General features: G+C 49.7%; 1 protein-coding gene across 6 annotated transcripts in view; it reads left to right on the top strand.

Annotated features, from left to right (window-relative positions):
* Window positions 1-215: 215 nt before the first annotated feature.
* RAVER1 (ribonucleoprotein, PTB binding 1) overlaps window positions 216-21887 on the top strand; it is a 75106-nt gene continuing 53434 nt past the window's right edge. For all 6 annotated transcript variants that reach the window (XR_007243996.1, XR_007243997.1, XR_007243998.1 and 3 more), the window contains exon 1: window positions 216-462. Coding sequence is in view for 2 of the 6 variants with exons in the window: in XM_048490609.1 (XP_048346566.1) it covers window positions 247-462 (216 nt within the window). In the remaining 4 variants the exon portion in view is untranslated. The remainder of the gene's footprint in view (window positions 463-21887) is intronic.

Here is a 21887-nt window from a genome sequence, read left to right on the forward strand (position 1 = left end):
ACAAACGCATTGACGACATTTGTAGGGCGCTTTTCCTCCTCGGCCAGCACCACGTGTTTCGCACCGCATCAAGCGCCTCCTCCAGGCCGCCCGCCCCTCTTCTCCCATTGGACGATTCTCCGGAGCTTCCAGTGGTTTCATCACTCCCCGCGGGTTAACGCGGCCGCCGCCGTTCTGTCTTCCTCGCGCGCCTCCCTCTCTATGGTTTTCGCCCGGAGGAGGAGGAAGAGGGCGGCTCTGGCCAAGATGGCGGCGGCGGCGGCGGCGGCCACAAGAACGCTCTCGGCGGCGGGGGCCACGGCCGGCTCCCCCCCCAGCCCGGAGCCCGGCTCGGCCCCGGAAGAGGAGCTCCCCGCGCTGGAGCCGGCCGAGATCCGGAGCCGCCTGGAGAGGAGCGCGCGGCAGTTCCGCAACCGGCGCAAAGTCCTCATCCGGGGGCTTCCCGCCGACGTCGCCAACCAGGTATGGGCGGGGTCCTGGTGGCAAACTCTGTGCAGCCCCCCCTCCCCTGCAGCAGGAGGAGGAGCCCGGTGGAAGCGGCTGCCTGCTGAGCCCGGCGCTGCTGGTCCGTCTCGCAGGCGTTTGCGGGAGGGGCTGTGTTCGAATTTGGGGAGCCGTGAGGCTTCGTCCGAGCTAGGTTCAGGACCACCGAGATTTTAGGGGTGGGAGGGTTCAAGAATCAAAAGCTCACTTTCGTCGGATCTGGGTTCGAATCCAGTGCCACCTTAAAGACCTGCAGGATTGGGGGGGGGCATGAGTTTATTTGGCCCTTCAAGCTCACTTTCGTCGGATCTGGATTCGAATCCAGTACCACCTTAAAGACCTGCAGGATTGGGGGGGGGCATGAGTTTATTTGGCCCTTCAAGCTCACTTTCGTCGGATCTGGATTCGAATCCAGTACCACCTTAAAGACCTGCAGGATTGGGGGGCCATGAGTTTATTTGGCCCTTCAAGCTCACTTCGTCGGATCTGGATTCGAATCCAGTACCACCTTAAAGACCTGCAGGATTGGGGGGGGCCCATGAGTTTATTTGGCCCTTCAAGCTCACTTTTGTCGGATCTGGATTCGAATCCAGTACCACCTTAAAGACCTGGGTAGGATTGGGGCCATGGAGTTTATTTGGTCGTCCTTCAAGCTCACTTTCGATCTGGATCTCAACCAGTACCACCTTAAAGACCTGCAGGATGGGGGGGCCATGAGTTTATTTGGCCCTCCAAGCTCACTTTCGTCGGATCTGGATTCGAATCCAGTACCACCTTAAAGACCTGCAGGATTGGGGGGGGGCCATGAGTTTATTTCCACCCTTCGCTCACTCGCCGTGGATCTGGATTCAATCCAGTACCACCTTAAAGACCTGCAGGATTGGGGGGGCCATGAAAGTTTATTTGCCTTCAAGCTCACCTCTTCGCCGATCTCGCCCAATCCAGTGCCACCTTAAAGCACCGTGCAGGATTAGTATGAGTTTATTTGGCCCTTCGCTCACTTTCGTCGGATCTGGATCCGAATCCAGTACCACCTTAAAGACCTGCAGGATTGGGGGGCCATGAGTTTATTTGGCCCCTTCAAGCTCCACTTCGGCCGATCTGACTAATCCAGTACCACCCTTAAAGACCTGCAGGATTAGCATGAGTTTATTTTGCCCCGCTTTCACTTCGCCGGATCTGGATCTCAATCCAGTACCAATCTAAAGACCTGCAGGATTAGCATTATTTATTTGGTCCTCTTCAAGCTCACTCTCAACGGATCTGGACCAATCCAGTACCACCTTAAAGACCTGCAGGATTGGGGGGGGGCATGAGTTTATTTTGGCCCTTCAAGCTCACTTTCGTCGGATCTGGATTCGAATCCAGTACCACCTTAAAGGCCTGCAGGATTGGGGGGGGGGCCATGAGTTTATTTGGCCCTTCAAGCTCACTTTCGTCGGATCTGGATTCGAATCCAGTGCCACCTTAAAGACCTGCAGGATTGGGGGGGGGCCCATGAGTTTATTTGGCCCTTCAAGCTCACTTTCGTCGGATCTGGATTCGAATCCAGTACCACCTTAAAGACCTGCAGGATTGGGGGGCCATGAGTTTATTTGGCCCTTCAAGCTCACTTCGTCGGATCTGGATTCGAATCCAGTACCACCTTAAAGACCTGCAGGATTGGGGGGCCATGAGTTTATTTGGCCCTTCAAGCTCACTTTCGTCGGATCTGGATTCGAATCCAGTACCACCTTAAAGACCTGCAGGATTGGGGGGGGCCCATGAGTTTATTTGGCCCTTCAAGCTCACTTTCGTCGGATCTGGATTCGAATCCAGTACCACCTTAAAGACCTGCAGGATTGGGGGGCCATGAGTTTATTTGGCCCTTCAAGCTCACTTTCGCCGATCTGTCTCAATCCAGTGCCACCTTAAAGACCTGCAGGATTGGGAGGGGCATGAGTTTATTTGGCCTTCAAGCTCACTTCGTCGGATCTGGATTCTAACCAGTACCACCTTAAAGACCTTGCAGGATTAGTATGAGTTTGCTTGGCTCTTCAAGCTCACTTTCAAGCGGATCTGGATTCGAATCCAGTACCACCTTAAAGACCTGCAGGATTGGGGGGGGGCCATGAGTTTATTTGGCCCTTCAAGCTCACTTTCGTCGGATCTGGGTTCGAATCCAGTACCACCTTAAAGACCTGCAGGATTGGGGCCCATGAGTTTATTTGGCCTCCAGCTTCTCACTTCGCCGATCTGATTCAATCCAGTACCAATCTTAAAGACCTGCAGGATTGGGGCATGAGTTTATTTGCCCTCAAGCTTCTCACTCGCCGGATCTGGATCTTCAATCCAGTACCACCTTAAAGACCTGCAGGATTGGGGCCCATGAGTTTATTTGGCCAATTCTTCAAGCTCACTTTCGTCAATCTGGATTCTAACCAGTACCACCTTTTAAAGACCTGCAGGATTAAAATATTTTGGCACTCCAAGCTCACTCGGCCGATCTGGATTCTAACCAGTATCACCACCTTAAAGCCCTGCAGGATTGGGGCCATGAGTTATTTGGCCCTTCAAGCCACTTTCACTGATCTGGATTCGGACCAGTACCACCTTTAAAGGCCTGCAGGGACAGCCATGAGTTTATTTGGCCCTCCAAGCTCACTTCGTCGGATCTGGATTCTAACTCAGTACCACCTTAAAAGACCTGCAGGATTGGGGCCATGAGCTATTTTGGCCCTCCAAGCTTCACTTTCGCCGAGCTGGATTCGGACCAGTACCACCTTTAGAGACTCCGCAGGATTTGGCGGGCCATGAGTTTATTTCTGGCCCTCCAAGCTCACTTCGTCGGATCTGGGTTCAATCCAGTAACCAATTCCAGAAGACCTGCAGGATTTCAGGGCCATGAGTTTGTTTGGCCTTTCAAGCTCACTTCGCCGAGCTAGATTCCAACCCAGTGCCACCGCAGTTATTCGCAGGATTAAAGCCATGAGTTTATTTGGCCCTCCAAGCTCACTTTCGTCGGAGCTGGATTCGAACCCACTACCACCTTAGAGACCTGCAGGATTGGGGGGCCATGAGTTTATTTGGCCCTCAAAGCTCACTTCGTCGGATCTGGGTTCGAATCCAGTACCACCTTAAAGACCTGGGCAGGATTGGGGGCCACAGTTTATTTGGCCCTCCAAGCTCAATTACCGATCTAAGTTCAATCCAGTACCACCTTAAACACCTTGCAGGGATTTAAGTTATGAGTTTATTTGGCCCCTCCAAGCTCACTTTCGCCCGATCTGGATTCAATCCAGGTACGCCACCTTAAAGACCTGCAGGATTGGGGGGCCATGAGTTTATTTGGCCCTCAAAGCTCACCGATGGCCTGAGCTGGGATTCAATCCAGTACCACCTTAAAGACCTGCAGGATTGGGGGGCCATGAGTTTATTTGGCCCTCCAAGCTCACTTCATCGGATCTGGATTCGAACCCAGTACCACCTTAAAGGCCTGCAGGATTGGGGGGCCATGAGTTTATTTGGCCCTCAAAGCTCACTTCGTCGGATCTGGATTCGAATCCAGTACCACCTTAAAGGCCTGCAGGATTGGGGGGGCTGATGAGTTCCCTATTTTGGCCTCTTCAAGCTCTCACTTGGCCGAGGCTGGATTCGAATCCAGTACCACCTTAAAGACCTGCAGGATTGGGGGGCCATGAGCTTCATTTGGCCCTCAAAGGGCTCACTTCGCCGGATCTTGGATTCGAATCCAGTACCACCTTAAAGACCTGCAGGGATTGGGGGCTGCATGAGTTTGATTTGGCCCTCCGCTTCTCACTCTCCTCTTTGGCGGAGCTGGATTCGAATCCAGTACCACCTTAAAGACCTGCAGGATTGGGGGGCCATGAGTTTATTTGGCCCTCCAAGCTCACTTTCGTCGGATCTGGATTCGAATCCAGTACCACCTTAAAGACCTGCAGGATTGGGGGGCCATGAGTTTATTTGGCCCTCCAAGCTCACTTCGTCGGATCTGGATTCGAATCCAGTACCACCTTAAAGACCTGCAGGATTGGGGGGGCCATGAGGTTTATTTGGCCCTCCAATACACTTTCGTCGGATCTGGATCCGAATCCAGTACCACCTTAAAGACCTGCAGGATTGGGGGGCCATGAGTTTATTTGGCCCTCAAAGCTCACTTCATCGGATCTGGATTCTAATCCAGTGCCACCTTAGAGATCTGCAGGATTGGGGGGGCCATGAGTTTATTTGGCCCTCAAAGCTCACTTCATCGGATCTGGATTCAAATCCAGTGCCACCTTAGAGATCTGCAGGATTGGGGGGACATGAGCTTTTGGCCCGCAAAGCTCTCTTTGTCAAAACTAGATTCGAATCCATCCCACCTTAGAGACTTGCAGGATTTGGGGTGGGTTATGAGCTTTTGGCAGTTAAAGCTCCTTTCATCAGAGCTAGATTCAAATCCAGTACCACCTTAGAGACCTGTAGGATTGTGGGGGATGAATTGTTGGCCTTCAAAGCTCCCTTCTTCAGAGCTAGATTCGAATCCATCCCACCTTAGAGACTTGCAAGATTGTGGGGATAATTTGAGAGTCCAAACTCAGACGTGAGTCGGAATAGGGAACTCACAGATCTCTGTCTGAAGGTGTTAGGAAGAAGAGAGTCAAGAGACACAACAGGGACACATTGTGTGTCTGGGGGAAACGGCTGTTTTCCGGGGGGTGGGGGGTGGGGGTGGTGAGCTTTCAACAATCAAAACAGTGGAAGAAATTCAGCCAGAGGATTTTTGACTCTCAAAATCTGTCCTGAAAATCTCGCTTGTCTGCTGGGTGTCACTGGATTTGAATGTAGCTCTCTTATTTCAGACCAACACAGCTCCGCGACCTGGTATTTGCAAGGCTGGTGCCCACAGTAAAAACGAGCGGTTTTCAATCCCTTTTAAAACTTCTGAGCATTGAAGGGCAGCTTGCCTTCCTGTGAGGCTGTTAACTGGAACGCAATGTTTCAGTGACTCTACGTTAGCCTTGGATATCAAAAAGGGGAACTACGCTGTAGAGTATCTCCTTGGCCCCTTCCTCGCGATGCAAAATACAGTGCTTTCAATCCACTTTCACGTAATTGTTTGAATGTGGATTTTTACTAGTTCAAGCACAGTAAAATCTCTGCTGCAAAGGGCAATTTGAAGTGGATTGAAAGTGCAAGAGTCTTATTCTGCTCGTAATGCGCGGAAGGGGTCCTGGTTTCTGGGTCTGATTCAAACCCTTTTTCAACTGTTAAAGACCAAAGGTCAGGGAGCAGGGTACCTGAATGATCATCCTATCCCATATAGTTTCTGCAGGGTAGCCATGTTTAGTCTGCAGCAGCAATGCCACATTCAAGTCCACTAGGACCTTAGAGACTAACTGGATTTTCAGGGTAGCAGCTTCCAAGAGTCAGAGCTTTCTTTGTCCAAACTGTTTTCCAGGGTTTTGACTCTTGAAAGCTCATACCCTGAAAATCTGGTTGGTCTCTAAGACCTGAGTACAGTTGACCCTGCACAATAACACAGTGTGTCCCTATGCAGCCACACAATATAGCAACACCTCTACCACCTTCAGACTGAGATATACGTAGAATCATAGAGTTGGAAGAGACCCCAAGGATCATCAAGTCCAACCCGCTGCCATGCAGGAACACACGATCAAAGCACTCCTGACAGATGTTCATCCAGCCTCTCTTTAAAAACCTCCAAAGAAGGAGACTCCACCACTCTCCAAGGCAGTGAATTCCACGGTCGCACAGCCCTGACTGTCAGGAAGTTCTTCCTAATGTTTAGGTGGAATCTCTTTTCCTGCACCTTGAATCCATTACTCCACGTCCTTAATCTCTGAGGCAGCAGAAAACAAGCTTGCTCCCTCTTCGACATGACATCCCTTCAAATATTTAAACATAGCTATCATGTAGGGCCTGAAGGAGACAGTATAAAAGCTGAAAGTATATAAATAAAAATAAATAAATGCCACTCCAGCAACGCTTTCGGCTGCTCAAGACAAAGACAACCCCAGCTCCCCTAAGTTCTCCCTGTTGGGGCATGGATTCCAGACCTTTGACCATTTTGGTTGCCCTCCTCTGGACATGTTCCAGCTTGTCAATATCCTTCTTGAATTGCAGAAACAGTATTCCAGGTGAGGTCTAAACAATGCAGAATAGAGAGGTACAATTACATCCCTCGATCTAGACACTATACTCCTATTGATACAGCCCAGAATCACATCAGCTTTCTTGGCTGCCGCGATCACACTGCTGACTCAAGTTCAGTTTGTGGTCTACTAAGACTCCCCAGATCCCTTTTGCATGTAGTGTTGTTGTCACCCATCCTATATCTGTGCATTTCATTTTTTTTGTCTAAGTGTAGAACCTGTTGAAATTCATTTTGTTTGTTTTGACCCAGCTCTCCAACCTGTCCAGATAATTTTGAATCCTGCCCCTGTCCCCCAGGGTATTAGCTGCCCCGTCCTAATTTGGTATCATCTGCACATTTGATGAACATGGTCTCTATTTCTTATCCAAGTCATTGAGAGTCCACATCTTTCCAGCTTACTTGCAAGAATATCTTTTCGGAGCCTTATCTGGTGGACTAGATTTGTGTGTGGTCGCAGCTCCAGGCGTTGTAATATTCTCCTTTACTATTGTCCAGCAGTGGCGTAGGAGGTTAAGAGCTCGTGTATCTAATCTGGAGGAGCCGGGTTTGGTTCCCAGCTCTGTAAGCCCACAGGCTGTGGAGGCTCTCTCAGAAATTCAGATTGGCCTGTGCACTCCCACACCGCCAACTGGGTGACCTTGGGCTGATACTTAGCTTCTTGGAGCTCTCTCAGGCCCACCCACCTCACAGGGTGTTTGTTGTGAGGGGAAGGGCAAGGAGATTATCCGGCCGGGAGTGTCCTGTAGAGGGGGGGGGATATAAATCCAAACTCTTCAGCTGCTAGCTGGCAAAATCGCTTGCGAGAGGATCATGATTAGCCTGCAACCTGCGGCTCTCCCCATGTTCATGGACTACAATTCCCATCAGCCCCTGCCACCATGGCCAGTTGGCTATGCTGACAGTGGCTGATGGGAATGGTAGTTCCTGAACATCTGGAGAGCCGCAGGTTGCAGGCCCCTGATCTAACAAGTTGCATGCGGCAATCAGTGTCTCTTGTTGGGTCGGTTTTTATTGCTTCCTGGGGAGCTGAGAGCGCGTATCTTCCTTTCCTCTCCTGAGTGTCGCAGGGAGGCGGGACCCACGGTCACCCAGCAGGCTTCATGGTAGAGCGGAGATTGGAATTAGTTCCTGCCCAGTGCTTTTAACTGGCGTGCCATGCTGGCACTTGGCACGGATGCCTCAATCAGGAAGATTTAAACCGGTTTCCTTAGCCTGGAGGCTCTGTTGTCAAAGGCCTGAAGTATGGCTGTGTTTGGGTACAGACACACCTGTGGAAAGGAAACAAACACTTGTTATTACATTAACAGCGCCAGATCCAGTTGCAGCTTGCAGAGGGTGGCAAGGAACCCGCGACACCCCAAACGCTGATGAGGTAAGAAAACGGGCAGTTTCTTGCCAGAGGCTCCCCACCCCCTTTAAACTGGCCTGGGGTCAGGGTTGCTGGCTTCCTGGAACTACAGCTGGTCACTGGACGACAGAAATAAGTTTTCCGGGGGAAAAATGGCTGCTTTGGAGATTGGGCTCTGTGGCATTGTCCCCCGCTGAGGTCGTACCCCTTCCCAAATCCGACCCTTCCTAAGCCCCACCCCCAAATCTCCAGGAATTTCTTAGCCTGGAGTTGGCGGCCCCATCTGTGCCTTGTGCTGTGGACATTTCAGATGGCATGCCAGAGTTCCGTAGCCCTTGTGGCTATTGTGGTTTTCATTCCAGGGCATCAGCATCCTTGAGTCATTTATGTTTATTTTACTTTATTTATGCCCCCAGTGTGGACCCAGAGCGGCTTGCATCCTTGTTCTCACCTCTGAGGACCAGCGTGGTGTCATGGTTAAGACCAGGTGCACTCTAATCTGGAGAACCAGGTTTGATTCCCCGCTCTGCCACTCGAGCCTGTGGAGGCTTCTCTGGGGAACCAGATTAGGTTGTGCATTCCAACACATGCCAGCTGGGTGACCTTGGGCTAGTCACAGCTCCTTGGAGCTCTCTCAGCCCCGCCCACCTCACAGAGTGTTTGTTGTGGGGGGAGGTGAAGGGAGAGGAGATTGTCAGCCCCTTTGAGTCTCCTTACAGGAGAGAAAGGAGGGACATAAATGCAAACTCTTCTTCTTCTGTTCTTCTGTTGTATCCTTACAACAACCCTGTAGTCTGGGCTGAGAATCTATGAATGACCCAAAGTCGCCCAGCACGCTTCCGTAGGTGAGTGGGTGTTTGAGCTTGGGGCTCAAAGATCCTTGCCTGGCTCTCTAACCCACAACGTCACCCCGGCCAAGTACACGTTTCCACGTTATGTTGAAATAAAACAAAGAGGACGGGTCAGTGCAGTCGCCTTGTGCGCTAAAAGCTGTCAGTAGCAAGGAAAAGCTCCAGTCGATCAGCAGAGACTTCAGGTGCCTGGTGAGGATGCCGACAGTTTCAACTGCCTCAGGACGCAAAGCCCTTTGTATTGATCACAGGCTGGTGCAAACTAAGAACCCGCGACTGCTTTGGCTTATGCTTCTACCCCAGGGGTAGGGAACCTTTAACACTCAAAGAGCCATTTGGACCCGTTTTCCACGGGAAAAGAAAACACTTGGAGCCGCAAATAATTTTTGACATTTAAAATAAAGATAACACTGTATATATTGGGTTTTTTAGCCTTTTACTCCAAAACCATTCTGAGAAGCGCATGGATCGTCCACCTGCCTGCAGAGGCGAGGCAGAGATGGAGCCAGCCCGGCTCGGCTTTCGTGGAGTACGTGCAAGGGAGCAGAGAGCATGTGGCTCGAGGCAGGTTCCCCTACCCTGTTCTACCCAGTTTAAAGGGGACTCTCTGTGAAGTCCCTGACCTTGCCTGCCTCTCTTTTCAAAAAAGCTGCCGTGCCCATTCCCAGCTGCAGTCAGTGGCAGTTTAACCTACCTTGCAGGGTTGTTGGGAGTATGCAATGGCGGGATGTCCTGTATGTGCCACCCTGAGCTCCTTAAAGAAGAATGCAGTAAAAAAAAAAGCACACATAGTGTGTTGCCATACTGCTACTATACCGTTGCTGTGCAGTGATGGCCACTTGAGCATAGAGAGCTTTACAACGGGGCCAGAGTCAGCAAGGAGAGGTCTATCACCGCACTACATGCGGTGACTAGAGCAGGGGTCTGCAACCTGTGTCTCTCCAGACGTTCATGAACTACAGTTCCCATCAGCCCCTGTTCATTAACATCTAGAGAGCCACAGGGCGCAGATCCCTGGACTAGAGGGACTCTCCTTATTTAGAGATGGCCAACCTCTGAATCCCAGTGCTAGGAGGTGACATCAAGGCAAGGCCTTGGCATCTCCCCTGTTGTTGGACCTCCAGAGGAATTGGTTGGCCACTGTGTGGTGAGACAGGTGTCAGGCCGGAGCCTGGCATTCATCAGGGGTGAACTGAGGGGTGGGGGGGAGACAGATATGGTGATGGAGGGTGACGGACGCTTTTGGCTGGTGTAAGGAAGTAGCCGTGCCTGGGGCCAGGTGGCGCCTTTATCTCTGTTTTCCTGACCTTGAGTCTGTCTTGCATTCCTTTCTGTAGAACTCTGGGCAGTATGGGATGGAGGTGTGGAATTGGGAGGGGGAAAGGCAAAGGGGGGGGGGAGTTTGATATACTTGGGTATTCGAGACAGTTCTCAGAACTGGCTTCTTTCCTCTGGCCGACCGATGTCTATCCATAAAGGCTTCTAAACCCAAAGTTACAGAGTCTGAATTGGTCCACAGAACTGTCGCTTGACGACAACAGGGTGCTGGATTAGATGGATCCTCACTCTGATCCAGCAGAGCTCTTCTGATGTTCTTTTGTTCGGATTGCTGCCTGTGAGTCAGCAGCAGTGGCGTCATGGTTAAGAGCAGGTGCGCTCTAATCTGGAGAACCGGGTTTGATTCCCCGCTCTGCCACTTGAGCTGTGGAGGCTGAGCTGGGGAACTAGGTGCTGTGCACTCCCAACACCATCAGCTGGGTGACAGCAGGCTAGTCACAGTTCTCTCAGGACTCTCAGCCCATCTATCTGCAAGGTGTCTGTTGTGGGAGAGGAAGGGAATTGCCTTTGAGTTTCCTTGCAGGAGAGAAAGGGGGCATATAAAGAGAGGTGGAACGGGAAGGCAGCTTGGTTGAATCAGAGCAAAAGTCTGCCCAGTCCAAACTCCAGTTGCCAACAGGGGCCAACCTTCTGTTGTGTATTCATGCTGATTTTTGCTCCATCGTTGGGCACCTTGCCATAACCCTGCTATTCATTTTCAAGGTGCGGCGTTGGTAACAGCTGTGTGTCATGTGCGCTACGTGGCAACGAGCTAATAAATCTCTTGACTTCTTTACAAAGTCCATTCCGGTTACTCTCTGGGGTGAAGGTATAACTTTGCAATGCTGCACGCAGGCTTGTAAACTGGATAACTGTTCTGGTTCAGAGCCACCAAAAATCCAGTCGTTGGTTTGGTTCAGTCAGAGAATGAAGAAGAAGGGGAGGGGGGGGAGGGAGGAGGAGGGGGAGACGACGACTCAAAGGGGCTTACAATCTCCTTGCCCTTCCCCCCTCACAACAGACACCCTGTGAGGTGGGTGGGGCTGAGGCTCCAGCTGACTAGCCCAGGTCACCAGCCAGAAGCGTGTGTGGGAGTGTGGAAGCTAATCCAGAATTTGAACCTCACGGCTCTCCAGATGTTCAGGAACTACAATTCCCATCAGCCCCTACCAGCATGGCCACAGAGGCTGATGGGAATTGTAGTTCCTGAACATCTGGAGAGCCGCAGGTTCCCTACCCCTGGGTTAATCTGAATTCTCCAGATAAGCCTCCACAGCTCAGGCGGCAGAGCTGGGAATCAAACCCGGTTCCTCCAGATCAGAGTGCACCTGCTCTTAGTCACTGCTCTTAGCCACTACGCCACTGCTGCTCCTAGAAGAGTTTGGATTTATATCCCACCTTTCTCTTTTGTAAGGAGACTCAAAGGGTGTGCTTACAAGCTCCTTTTCCCTTCCTCTCCACACAACAGACACCTGGTGTGGTTGGTGGGGCTGAGAGAGTCCTGAGAGGACTGTGACTACTAGCCCAAGGTCTCCGAGCAGGAATGAGTCCTGAGAGGACTGTGACTCCTGAGAGGACTGTGACTACTAGCCCAAGGTCTCCGAGCAGGAATGCTGGAGTGTGGAAACGCATCTGGTTCACCAGATAGGCCTCTGCCACTCAGGTGGAGGAGTGGGGAATCAAACCTGGTTCTCCAGATTAGAATCCACCTGCTCTTAATCACTACACCACGCTGGTGTAGGGATGCAGAGAGAGTTTCTCTTGGGAAAGATTAGATAGGAGGACAGGAGCCTGAGCAGATATGATTTGGACCACGAATAGGCAATTTAAAAGTTTACCTGGTTGAAGAAAGCTTAGATTTGGATGTTGTGCTGCAGCACCTGTTTGTGGATTTAATTCACAACAAACTCTCAAATTGTATTGTCGAAGGCTTTCTCTGCTGGAATCACTAGGATGTTGTGCGTTTTCCATGTTCCAGATGCCAGCCACAGATGTAGGCGAAACGTCAGGAGAAAATACTACTGCAGTGATGGCGAACCTATGGCACGGGTGCCAGAGGTGGCACTCAGAGCCCTCTCTGTGGGCACGCACAAACAGTTCATCATGTGGGGGGGAAATCGCCCCCCCCCCCCCAAACATCTAGGCTGGCCTGGGCCACTGGGCTCGATTATTAGCATTAAACCGAAGACCTAATTTTGGGGAAGAAGTGTAGGTAACCCTGTTAAGCGCTGTTAAACCCCACTGATTTTCTTGCCAAGAACTAAAACGCGATCCTTTACCTGGGAGTACGCTCGGTTGCTGGCAATGGGGCTTGCTTCTGAGTAAACCCTCCTAGGGTCGTGATTCACCCATTGGAAGAGTTGCATGGTTGCTTCAAAGCAAAGCCACCGAATACCACCAAACTTACTCCCGAGTAACGCACACCTTACTCCCGAGTAACCATTTTTTCTAAACTAAAATCTCAGTATTCAGGTTCAATTGCCGTGTTGGCCCTTTGCGATAAATAAGTGGGTTTTGGGTTGCAATTTGGGCACTCGGCCTCAAAAAGGTTCGCCATCACTGTACTACTGGAACATGGCCACAGAACACCCTAGAACAGGGGTAGGGAACCTTTAACACTCAAAGAGCCATTTGGACCCATTTTCCACGGGAAAAGAAAACACTTGGAGCCACAAATAATTTTTGACATTTAAAATAAAGACAACACTGTATATATTGGTTTTTTTTACCTTTTACTCCGTTCATTCTGAGAAGCGCATGGATGCGTCCGCCCTGCTGCCTGCAGGGCGGGCAAGGATGGGGCCAGCGGCTTGGCTCGTGGAGCCGCAGTGCAAGGGCAGAAGAGCCGCATGCGGCTCTCGAGCCGCAGGTTCCCTACCCCTGCCCTAGAAACTCTAACATTGCTCAGGCTGCTGAGCAGATATTTGGCTTGTGCTGTTTCTGTTGGGGTCTCTAGCCTTTCCTTTCATGTGACCTTCATAATTTATCAATATCTTGAGCTATTCCCAGTGATGGGCTTCAGCAGGTTTGCAAGACTTGGGCAGAACCGGTTGCTAAAATGGTGCTCGTAAACAACCAGTTGTTAAATTGTTTGAATCCCACCACTGGCTATTCCCTCCTCGCTGGCGTGTCACCAAGTTTTGCTCACGCCTAGAAACAGAATGTGCGAAGTTGCAAGTCACCTCTGTAAGGACAAAAGGTGACTAACAAACGTTTTATCTTAGATAAAGAAATAAAACAAGGACCCGGAGCGTCACAAGAAGCGAAGTCACTGGCTTAGCAGCACAGAAAATACCGATGAGATAAAAACTTTTAAAAGACGAAAACAAAACCTGTGTCTTCTGGAGCCCACCCCCCACCCCCCCAATCACTTATATACTACCATTCAGTATCCACAAAGCAAAGAAAACCAGCTGCATTTTGAAGCGCCACGTTGGGGAGAGGTAGACAACCAAGAGGAACGAAAAACGAGATGGGAAAGTATTACTTGCTCCGGCAAGAGAAGATGATTAAGTGTGCAAGACGTCATAATTGTTTTGCAAAGGATAATGGGATGCAAAAAAAGGATAGTGGGATGCAAAAAAAGGAGTTGCCAAACAGTTGTAAAGACACAGGGATGCCGTCAGCTTGAGATTTTGAGCTGTGTGACACTTTCCGGGCCCTGTGGCATCAGGGAGAGGTTGTAATTTGAATTCTCAGGTGTTAGTACAGAGAACAAGGATTGAAGAGGAGGAGGAGGAGGAGGAGTAGTTTGGATTTATATCCCCCCTTTCTCTCCTGCAGGAGACTCAAAGGGGCTGACAATCTCCTTGCCCTTCCCCCCTCACACCCTGTGAGGTGGGTGGGGCTGAGAGAGCTCCGAGAAGCTGTGACTAGCCCAAGGTCACCCAGCTGGCCTGTGTGGGAGTGCACAAGCTAATCTGAATTCCCCAGATAAACCTCCACAGCTCAGGGGGCAGAGCTGGGAATCAAACCCGGTTCCTCCAGATTAGATACACGAGCTCTTAACCTCCTACGCCACGTCTCTCAGTACGATCCAGCAAGAAGAAGAGTATGGTTTATACCCCTCACTTGTTCTCTACATTTAAGGAGTCTCCAGGCAGTTCCCAGCTGCCTTCCCTTCCCCTCCCCACCGCAGGCACTTTGTAAGGTATATATGGGGCTGAGAGAGCTCTGAGAGAACTGTGATTAGCCCTAGGTCACCCAGCAGGCTTCATGTGGAGGAGCAGGAAATCTTGCTCACCAGATAAGAGTCTGCTGCTCCCGTGGAGCAGTGGGGAATCAAACCAGGTTAGAGTCAACCTTTCTTAACCACTACACCAGTGATGGTGAACGTTTTCGAGACCAAGTGCCCAAACTGCAACCCCAAACCCACTTATTCATCGCAAAGTACCAACACGGCAATTTAACCTGAATACTGAGGTTTTAGTTTAGAAAAAACGGTTGGCTCTGAGGCGTGCATTACTCGGGAGTAAGCTTGGTGAAGCAACTGTGCAACGCTTCGAATGGATGAATCACTGCCTTAGGAGGGTTTACTCAGAAGCAAGCCCCATTGCCAGCAACCGTGCTTACTCCCAGGTAAAGGATCATGCCCAGGCCAGCCTAGGGGTGTGTGTGTGTGTGGGGGGGGGTGATTCCCCCCCCCGCACATGATGAACTCTGTGCACACGTGCCCACAGAGAGGGCTCTGAGTGCCACCTCTGGCACCCGTGCCATAGGTTCGCCACCACTGCACTACACCATGCTGGAAAGGTGAAATTAAGAGCCTTTGTCATTGTGCCTGTGTGCATTTTGTGATGGCCTTGTACAAGTGTATACTGAGAATCTTGGCCCTTTAATTCTCTTCCCCCCTCATCCCCCCATCCTCATGAAATTGTGTGGTTAACTTCTAGAGAAACTATATGATAAATTGTGCAGCCTGAGCAGATGGACTTTTTTCCAGATTTCTCTTTGAGCTCAGAGCACAGATTTCCTTGTCACAGAGTTTACTGTAAATACAATTTTTTTTTCAGCACTGTGGCAAATATAGCTTTTGCTTTGCAGTTTGCTTTCCTGGTTCCTTTGCAAAACTTGCTTCTGGGATTTGGCTTCACGTAGATTCTCCTTCCCCCCTGCGGGAAGAACTTCCTTTGTTCTGTTTCATAAGTAAGTAACAAGCCTTTATTGGCATAAAATAAACATACAAAACAAGCATACAAAACCTGCCCACCATTGCTCACAGTCATAGACACTGGTACTAAAATATATACATGGTCCTTCTGTAACTATAAAACATTCTTTCAGCTAAGTTGACTCACTTAAACGTCATTGGATACTGATAGAAGCTAGAAAAATTACTGCTGGCTATATGTGGTCATAATACATAGACATTGATTGGCATTCATCTAGACTTACGTCTATTATCGTTAGCAGAAATTTTGCTACATTCTCTAAGCACACTAATGGGATCCATGTTGTTCAAAAGCATAGGTATCTTAAGAGCATCGGTTAGATTATTATACAGAAATGGGATAAGTGCAGATTGTGACATTCTGATTTTTGCAAAACCTACACAATGAAAGAGGGTATGATAGAAGTGTCTCCACCTGACCCATGTTGCATGGACATAGCCTCCTCTGTTTATCAATTTGTTGATATCTGCCACAGAGCAGCATAGAAGGCATTAGATTGAATCTGGCCAGCGTTAAAGCTCTTCTTAATTTAGGGTTGGTGATCCACTGTAAATAATTGGCCATGTGTCCTTGTTCCGAATTGGAATAAGCTTGGGGTCGGGGGGGAACCGCGTTTTTTCCTCGCATAGCCCAGTTATCATATCCCGATACTCTTGTTCCTAATAGCTTTGTTTTCAAGCAGCTATAATAGCTTCTGATAGGGAAAGAGGGAATGAAACGACTCTAATGAAAAGCCAAAGGCGTTGATTTTTCCCTCAACTAGTTTCAACCACCTAGAATTTGCATAGTCGGAAAGCATGAGGAGTTAACAAACTGGAGTGATCCTGCAAACTGCCCGAGTTCTAAACTTTGAGACTGCATATGTAACACAATTTGGTAAGCCCACAATTTAATGGAAACAACGGGACTGGGCTGTGTTTATATTTTTTGTTGCCAGCTCCGATCCAAATTGGTGCTCCATAGAGGAGCTGAGAGCCCGCGACATTTAGCATTGAACACCTTCAATGCGGATGGTATATACTGGTGGCCCACAGTGAAAAAGAAACGCTGAATTGCTAGGGCACTGTTGTTAGCTGCAGCGAGTGCTAATTTCCTATGTACTGCCCAATTAAGGTTGCTGGTAAGAGTTATGCCCAAATATTTGAACTAGTTAACTTGTTCTATGGGTCTGTTATTGATGGTCCATGTATGACTGGGGGGTCTTCTAGCGAAGACCATTATTTTGGTTTTTTCATAGTTAATTACCAGTTCGTTCCTCTTACAATATTCAGCACAGCAATTTAAGAGGCGAGTGAGATAACTTTAGTGTGGGAAAGAAGAACGATTGTCGTCAGCATAAAAGTAGCGCAGACGCGTGTTTAGCACTTAGTTTGGGAACATGCCCATTGGCCTTCTGGAGGGTTGGCACTAGATCACTAAGGAATATATTGAACAAAGTGGGGGCCAATGTACAGCTTTGTTTGACCCCTCTGGTTGTGGTGATATTTTCTGTGAGCGGTCCTTTGGTTGCGGCTCTTATTCTACAGCTAGTGCAAGTGTATAGCTGTTTTATGAGAAACAGTAGTCTGGGGTCGATATGTAACGCCATCAATTTTCTCCACAGTAGGGCTCTAGTTCTGTTTCATAAACTCCAGTCTTTAGTTTCATTCTAACAATCCACGTTTTGTGTCCCGTTGAACGTCGTCGTGTCAGTTTCTTGGGACAGCTTTCCAGAGCTGCCCCAACACGTGACCGAAATGCTGCAGTCCAGCTGTGTATTAACTCCCTGCGTAGCTGGCGCTCCCTTGCCTGTCTCGAGTGCAGGGGTTGAAGATGCTGTCTAGTTGTGAGCAGGGCTTGGCGGGCTGGCCAGAATGGCTGCAAATCCCATGCTTGGGGAAAGCAAGCGGCTGGAAGTTCTTCTGTCTGGGGACTGGAAATGGCAGACGGCAGATATTTTTGGGGTGCTAGAGTCTGGCCACTTGGAGAGGCAGAAGGAATGAAGAAGAGAAAAGTTTTGGATTTATATCCCCCCTTTCTCTCCTGTAAGGAGACTCAAAGGGGCTGACAATCTCCTTTCCCACCCCCCCTACCAATAACCAACACCCTGTGAGGTGGGTGGGGCTGAGAGAGCTCCAAAGGACTGTGACTCGCCCAAGGTCACCCAGCTGGCATGTGTGGGAGAGTACAAGCTAATGCAGTTCCCCAGATAAGCCTCCACAGCTCAAGTGGCAGAGCGGGGAATCAAACCCAGGTCTCCAGATTACAGCGCACCTGCTCTTAACCACTGCACCACGCTGGGTCTCAAGGCTATGCACAGAATATTTAGATCAGCCAGTTACAAAGGCACTTTGACCTGGATGGCCCAGGTTAGCCCAATCTTGTCCCATTGTGGAAGCTGAGCAGTATCTTCCTTGGTTAGTACCTGGATGGGAGACCACCAAGGAAGTCCAGGGCTCCTGCACAGAGGCCGACAGTGGCAAACCTCCTCTACCTTTTGCCCTGAAAACCCAATGGGGTGAGCCGTATCTCAGCCTTGGCTTGATGGCAGTTTCTCTGCCTTGACCTGGACGGCCCAATCTAGTGTGATCTCTCCAGACTTGGAAGTTAAGCTGGGTCAGACCTAGTTAGTATTTGGATGGGAGACCATTGACGAAGTTCAGGGTAGATCCACGGAGGCTGACAATGGCAAACGTCCTCTGTTTGTTTCTTGCCTTGAAGAAGAGTTGGATTTATATCCCCCCTTCCTCTCCCGTAAGGAGACTCAAAGGGGCTGACAATCTCCTTTCCCTTCCCACCCCCCCACAACAAACACCCTGCAAGGTAGGTGGGGCTGAGAGAGCTCAGAAGAACTGTGACTCGCCCAAGGTCATCCAGCTGGCGTGTGTTGGAGTGCACAGGCTAATCTGGTTCCCCAGATAAGCCTCCACAGCTCCAGTGGCAGAGCGGGGAATCAAACCCGGCTCTCCAGATTAAAGTGCACCTGCTTTTAACTACTGCACCATGCTGGCTCTCTTAGCTGGAAACGCGCTGTGTTGTATGTTTTGCTTGGAGAGGAGACGACTGATAGGTGACAGAATAGCCATCTTCAAGTATTTGTGGGGCTGTCATATAGAGGATGGAGCAGAGTTGTTTTCTGTCGTCCTCAGAAGATCAGTCCAGAACCAGTGGGTGGGAATTAAATCAAAAGAGTTTTCAGCTGAATATTCTGGATAGTTACAGGAGTTCCGGGGTGGGGGTGGGGGAGGCAGACTTGCTTGGGAGGTGGTGGGCTCCTCCTGCTTTGGAGGTTTTAAGCCCAGGTCAGGTGACCATCTGGCAGCAAGGCCGATTCTGTGAACATGGGCAGATCACAGAAGAAAGGTCAGGAAGGGGCGAGCTTGGCTATCATGTCCTCACTTGCCTGCCCAGACTCATGCCCATTGATCGCCACATTGTGGGCAGGAATTTTCCTCCAGGTCAGACTGACCAGGGACCCTGAAAGTAAGCCCGTCCCTCCCTCCCTCCCTCCCTCCCTCCCTCCCTCTTTCTTTCTTTCTTTCTTTCTTTCTTTCTTTCTTTCTTTCTTTCTTTCTTTCTTTCTTTCTTTCTTTCTTTCTTTCTTTCTTTCTTTCTTTCTTTCTTTCCCTGGTCATAGAGTAGGGGTCACTGGGGTGGGGGCAGTTTTGAATTTCCTGCACTGGGCAGGGGGCTGGACTTCATGATCCTTAGGTCCCTTCCAGACCTATGTTTCGGAGTGCAGCCCCTGCGGCTCTTCATGGTGCGTGGAAACTCCGGCCCCGAGTCCAAGCTGTGCACAATCAGGCCGTGCTGATAAGACCTGCGGTGTCTGGGGCCGGGCAGTGTGTGTGTGTGTGCGTGCGTGCGTGCGTGCTTGCGTGCGTGCGTGCGTGCGTGTGTGTGTGTGTGTGTGTCACACTCAGGCTCATTCCGCACATGCAGAATAATGCACTTTCAAACTGCTTTCAGTGCTCTTTGAAGCTGTGCGGAATGGCAAAATCCACTTGCAAACAGTTGTGAAAGTGGTTTGAAAATGCATTATTTTGCGTGTGCGGAAGGGGCCTCTGTCTCTCTCCTTGGCGTGGTATAGAGCCATCTAGGAATAAGGCCAGTCTCAGAAGAATAAATTACCTCACAAGTACAGAACAGTGCATTCGGGTGAGTTTTTAAGTTCTCTGGCAAGCATTGGTTGGTTCAGATGCATCAGACTCTTCTTCGCCTCAACTAGAACCAGACAGTTTCTTCCTGATCTCACTTCCTTTTGGAAGGTCGGACAGTCGGGGAGAAAAAGCGCGTCGCTACAGTCTGTTCCGCAGAAAGATGTTATTTCAGTCAGTTGAGGTGCAGCGGCTGAGAAAATTGTCTGCTTTCTTGTTAGAATATAGTCCCAAATGAATATGAGAATCATCATTCATTTTCATACGCTGTCTTTGGCCAGAGCATTGTTGTGTGCATTACAGAACACGGTACTTTGATACAAGAGCATTTATGCCAAAACGTATTTTTACTGTCATATTTTCAAATGGATGGGGGAGCACGGCTGAGGAGGCACTAGGACCAGGGAGGAGCATTCTACAACAAAGATGGTCCAGCATGCTTCCTACTGTGATGGAAGAATATACAGCCCTACTGTCAACTCTTAGTTGATAGTTTGGTGTGGTGGTTAAGAGCAGGTGCACTCTAATCTGGAGAACCAGGTTTGGAGGAGAAGTCGATCTATGGCAGTGATGGCGAACCTTTTCGAGACCGAGTGCCCAAACTGCAAATCCAAAACCCACTTATTTATCGCAAAGTGTCAACACAGCAATTTAACCTGAATACTGAGGTTTTAGTTTAGAGAAAAGGTTGGCTCAGAGGTGTGCGTTACTCAGGAGTAAGCTTGGTGGTAGTCGGTGGCTTTGCTTTGAAGCAACCGTGCATCTCTTCCAATGGGTAAATCACTGCCCTAGGAGGGTTTACTCAGAAGCAAGCCCCGTTGCCAGCAACTGAGCTTACTCCCAGGTAAAGGATTGCGCTTTTGTTCTTTGCATGAAAATCAGTGGGGTTTAACAGCGCTTAACAGGGTTACCTACACTGCTTCCCCAAAACTTGGTCTTAGGTTTAATGCTAATAATCGAGCCCAGCGGCCCAGGCCAGCCTAGATGTGGGGGGGGGGGGGGGGGGACTCTGTTTGCGCGTGCCCAAATTGAGGGCTCTGAGTGCCACCTCTGGCACTCGTGCCATAGGTTCGCCACCACTGATCTATGGCTACCAATCTTGATCTGAGATTGCAAATGCCTTAGGAGAGCAGCAGCAGCAGAAGGTCATTGCTTTCACATCCTGCAGGTGAGCTCACAAAGGCACCTGGTGGGCCACTGTGAGTAGCAGAGTGCTGGAATAGATGGACTCTGGTCTGATCCAGCAGGCTCTTTCTTATGATTCCCCGCTCTGCCACTTGAGCTGTGAAGGCTTATCTGGCAAACCAGATTAGCTTGTGGGTAGGTAATAATATTTATTGTTTGAGCCATTGGCTATAACATCCAGAAAAGAGTAAATAAAAGGAAAATACTACATACAATGAGAACATTTAAAATTGAAATAATAAATTTGTCTTTAGGTTAAAATATAAATGGATTACATTCTCAATATTTGATGTGGACAGTCTTCAATACAGTATTTAATCTGATTAAAATACTGCATTGAATACTGTCCACATCAAATATTACCACAGCGTCTTTCACACTGAGCTGAATTGTCAACGGACTTGGTAAGTCATCAGTTTAAGCAAAGCCTTCCCTCCTTATGTACGCTGCTCGCATTTTCCTAGCTGCCTGGACAAAAAGTGTTAGATTAGCTTGTGCACTCCAACACATGCCAGCTGGGTGACCTTGGGCTAGTCACGGTTCTTCGGAGCTCTCTCAGCCCCACCCACCTCACAGGGCGTTTGCTGTTGGGGGGGGAAGGGAAAGGAGATTGTATGCCCCCTTTGAGTCCCCTTACAGGAGAGAAAGGGGGGGGGGATAGAAATCCAACTCTTCTTCTTTGACAGATTGTGCACTCCCTCTCAATGGAAAAAAGTTCCACTTATCAAAAAACTGCTACCTTTATTTACAATTTGAAATATACCCTGTATGTAAAACACAGTGTGGTGTAGTGGTTAAGAGCAGGTGCACTCTAATCTGGAGAACCGGATTTGCTCTGCCACTTGAGCTGTGGAGGCTTATCTGGGGAACCAGATTAGTTTGTGCACTCCAACACACGCCAGCTGGGTGACCTTGGGTTAGTCAGGGTTCTTCGGAGCTCTCAGCCCACCCACCTCACAGGGTGATTGTTGTGGGGTGGGTGTGAAGGGAAAGGAGATTGTAAGCCCCTTTGAGTCTCTTTACAGGAGAGAAGGGGGGGGGGTAAATCTGCTAAGGTAGCCAAATGTCCAGTGGCCAAAGAGCAGCCCTGTCCCACCACATTTCTAAAACCATTCAGTAGATGTCACGGTGGCCACAGGCGCCATGTTGGGGACTCCTATCGTTCGGCTTGATCTGGTAGCACAATTCTGTTGGTTTCAGTTGGGTAGAAATGCAGAACGGGAGAACAGAAGGGCAGGC

This window comes from Sphaerodactylus townsendi, linkage group LG03 (genome assembly GCF_021028975.2).
Source record: "Sphaerodactylus townsendi isolate TG3544 linkage group LG03, MPM_Stown_v2.3, whole genome shotgun sequence".
Taxonomy (NCBI): domain Eukaryota; kingdom Metazoa; phylum Chordata; class Lepidosauria; order Squamata; family Sphaerodactylidae; genus Sphaerodactylus; species Sphaerodactylus townsendi.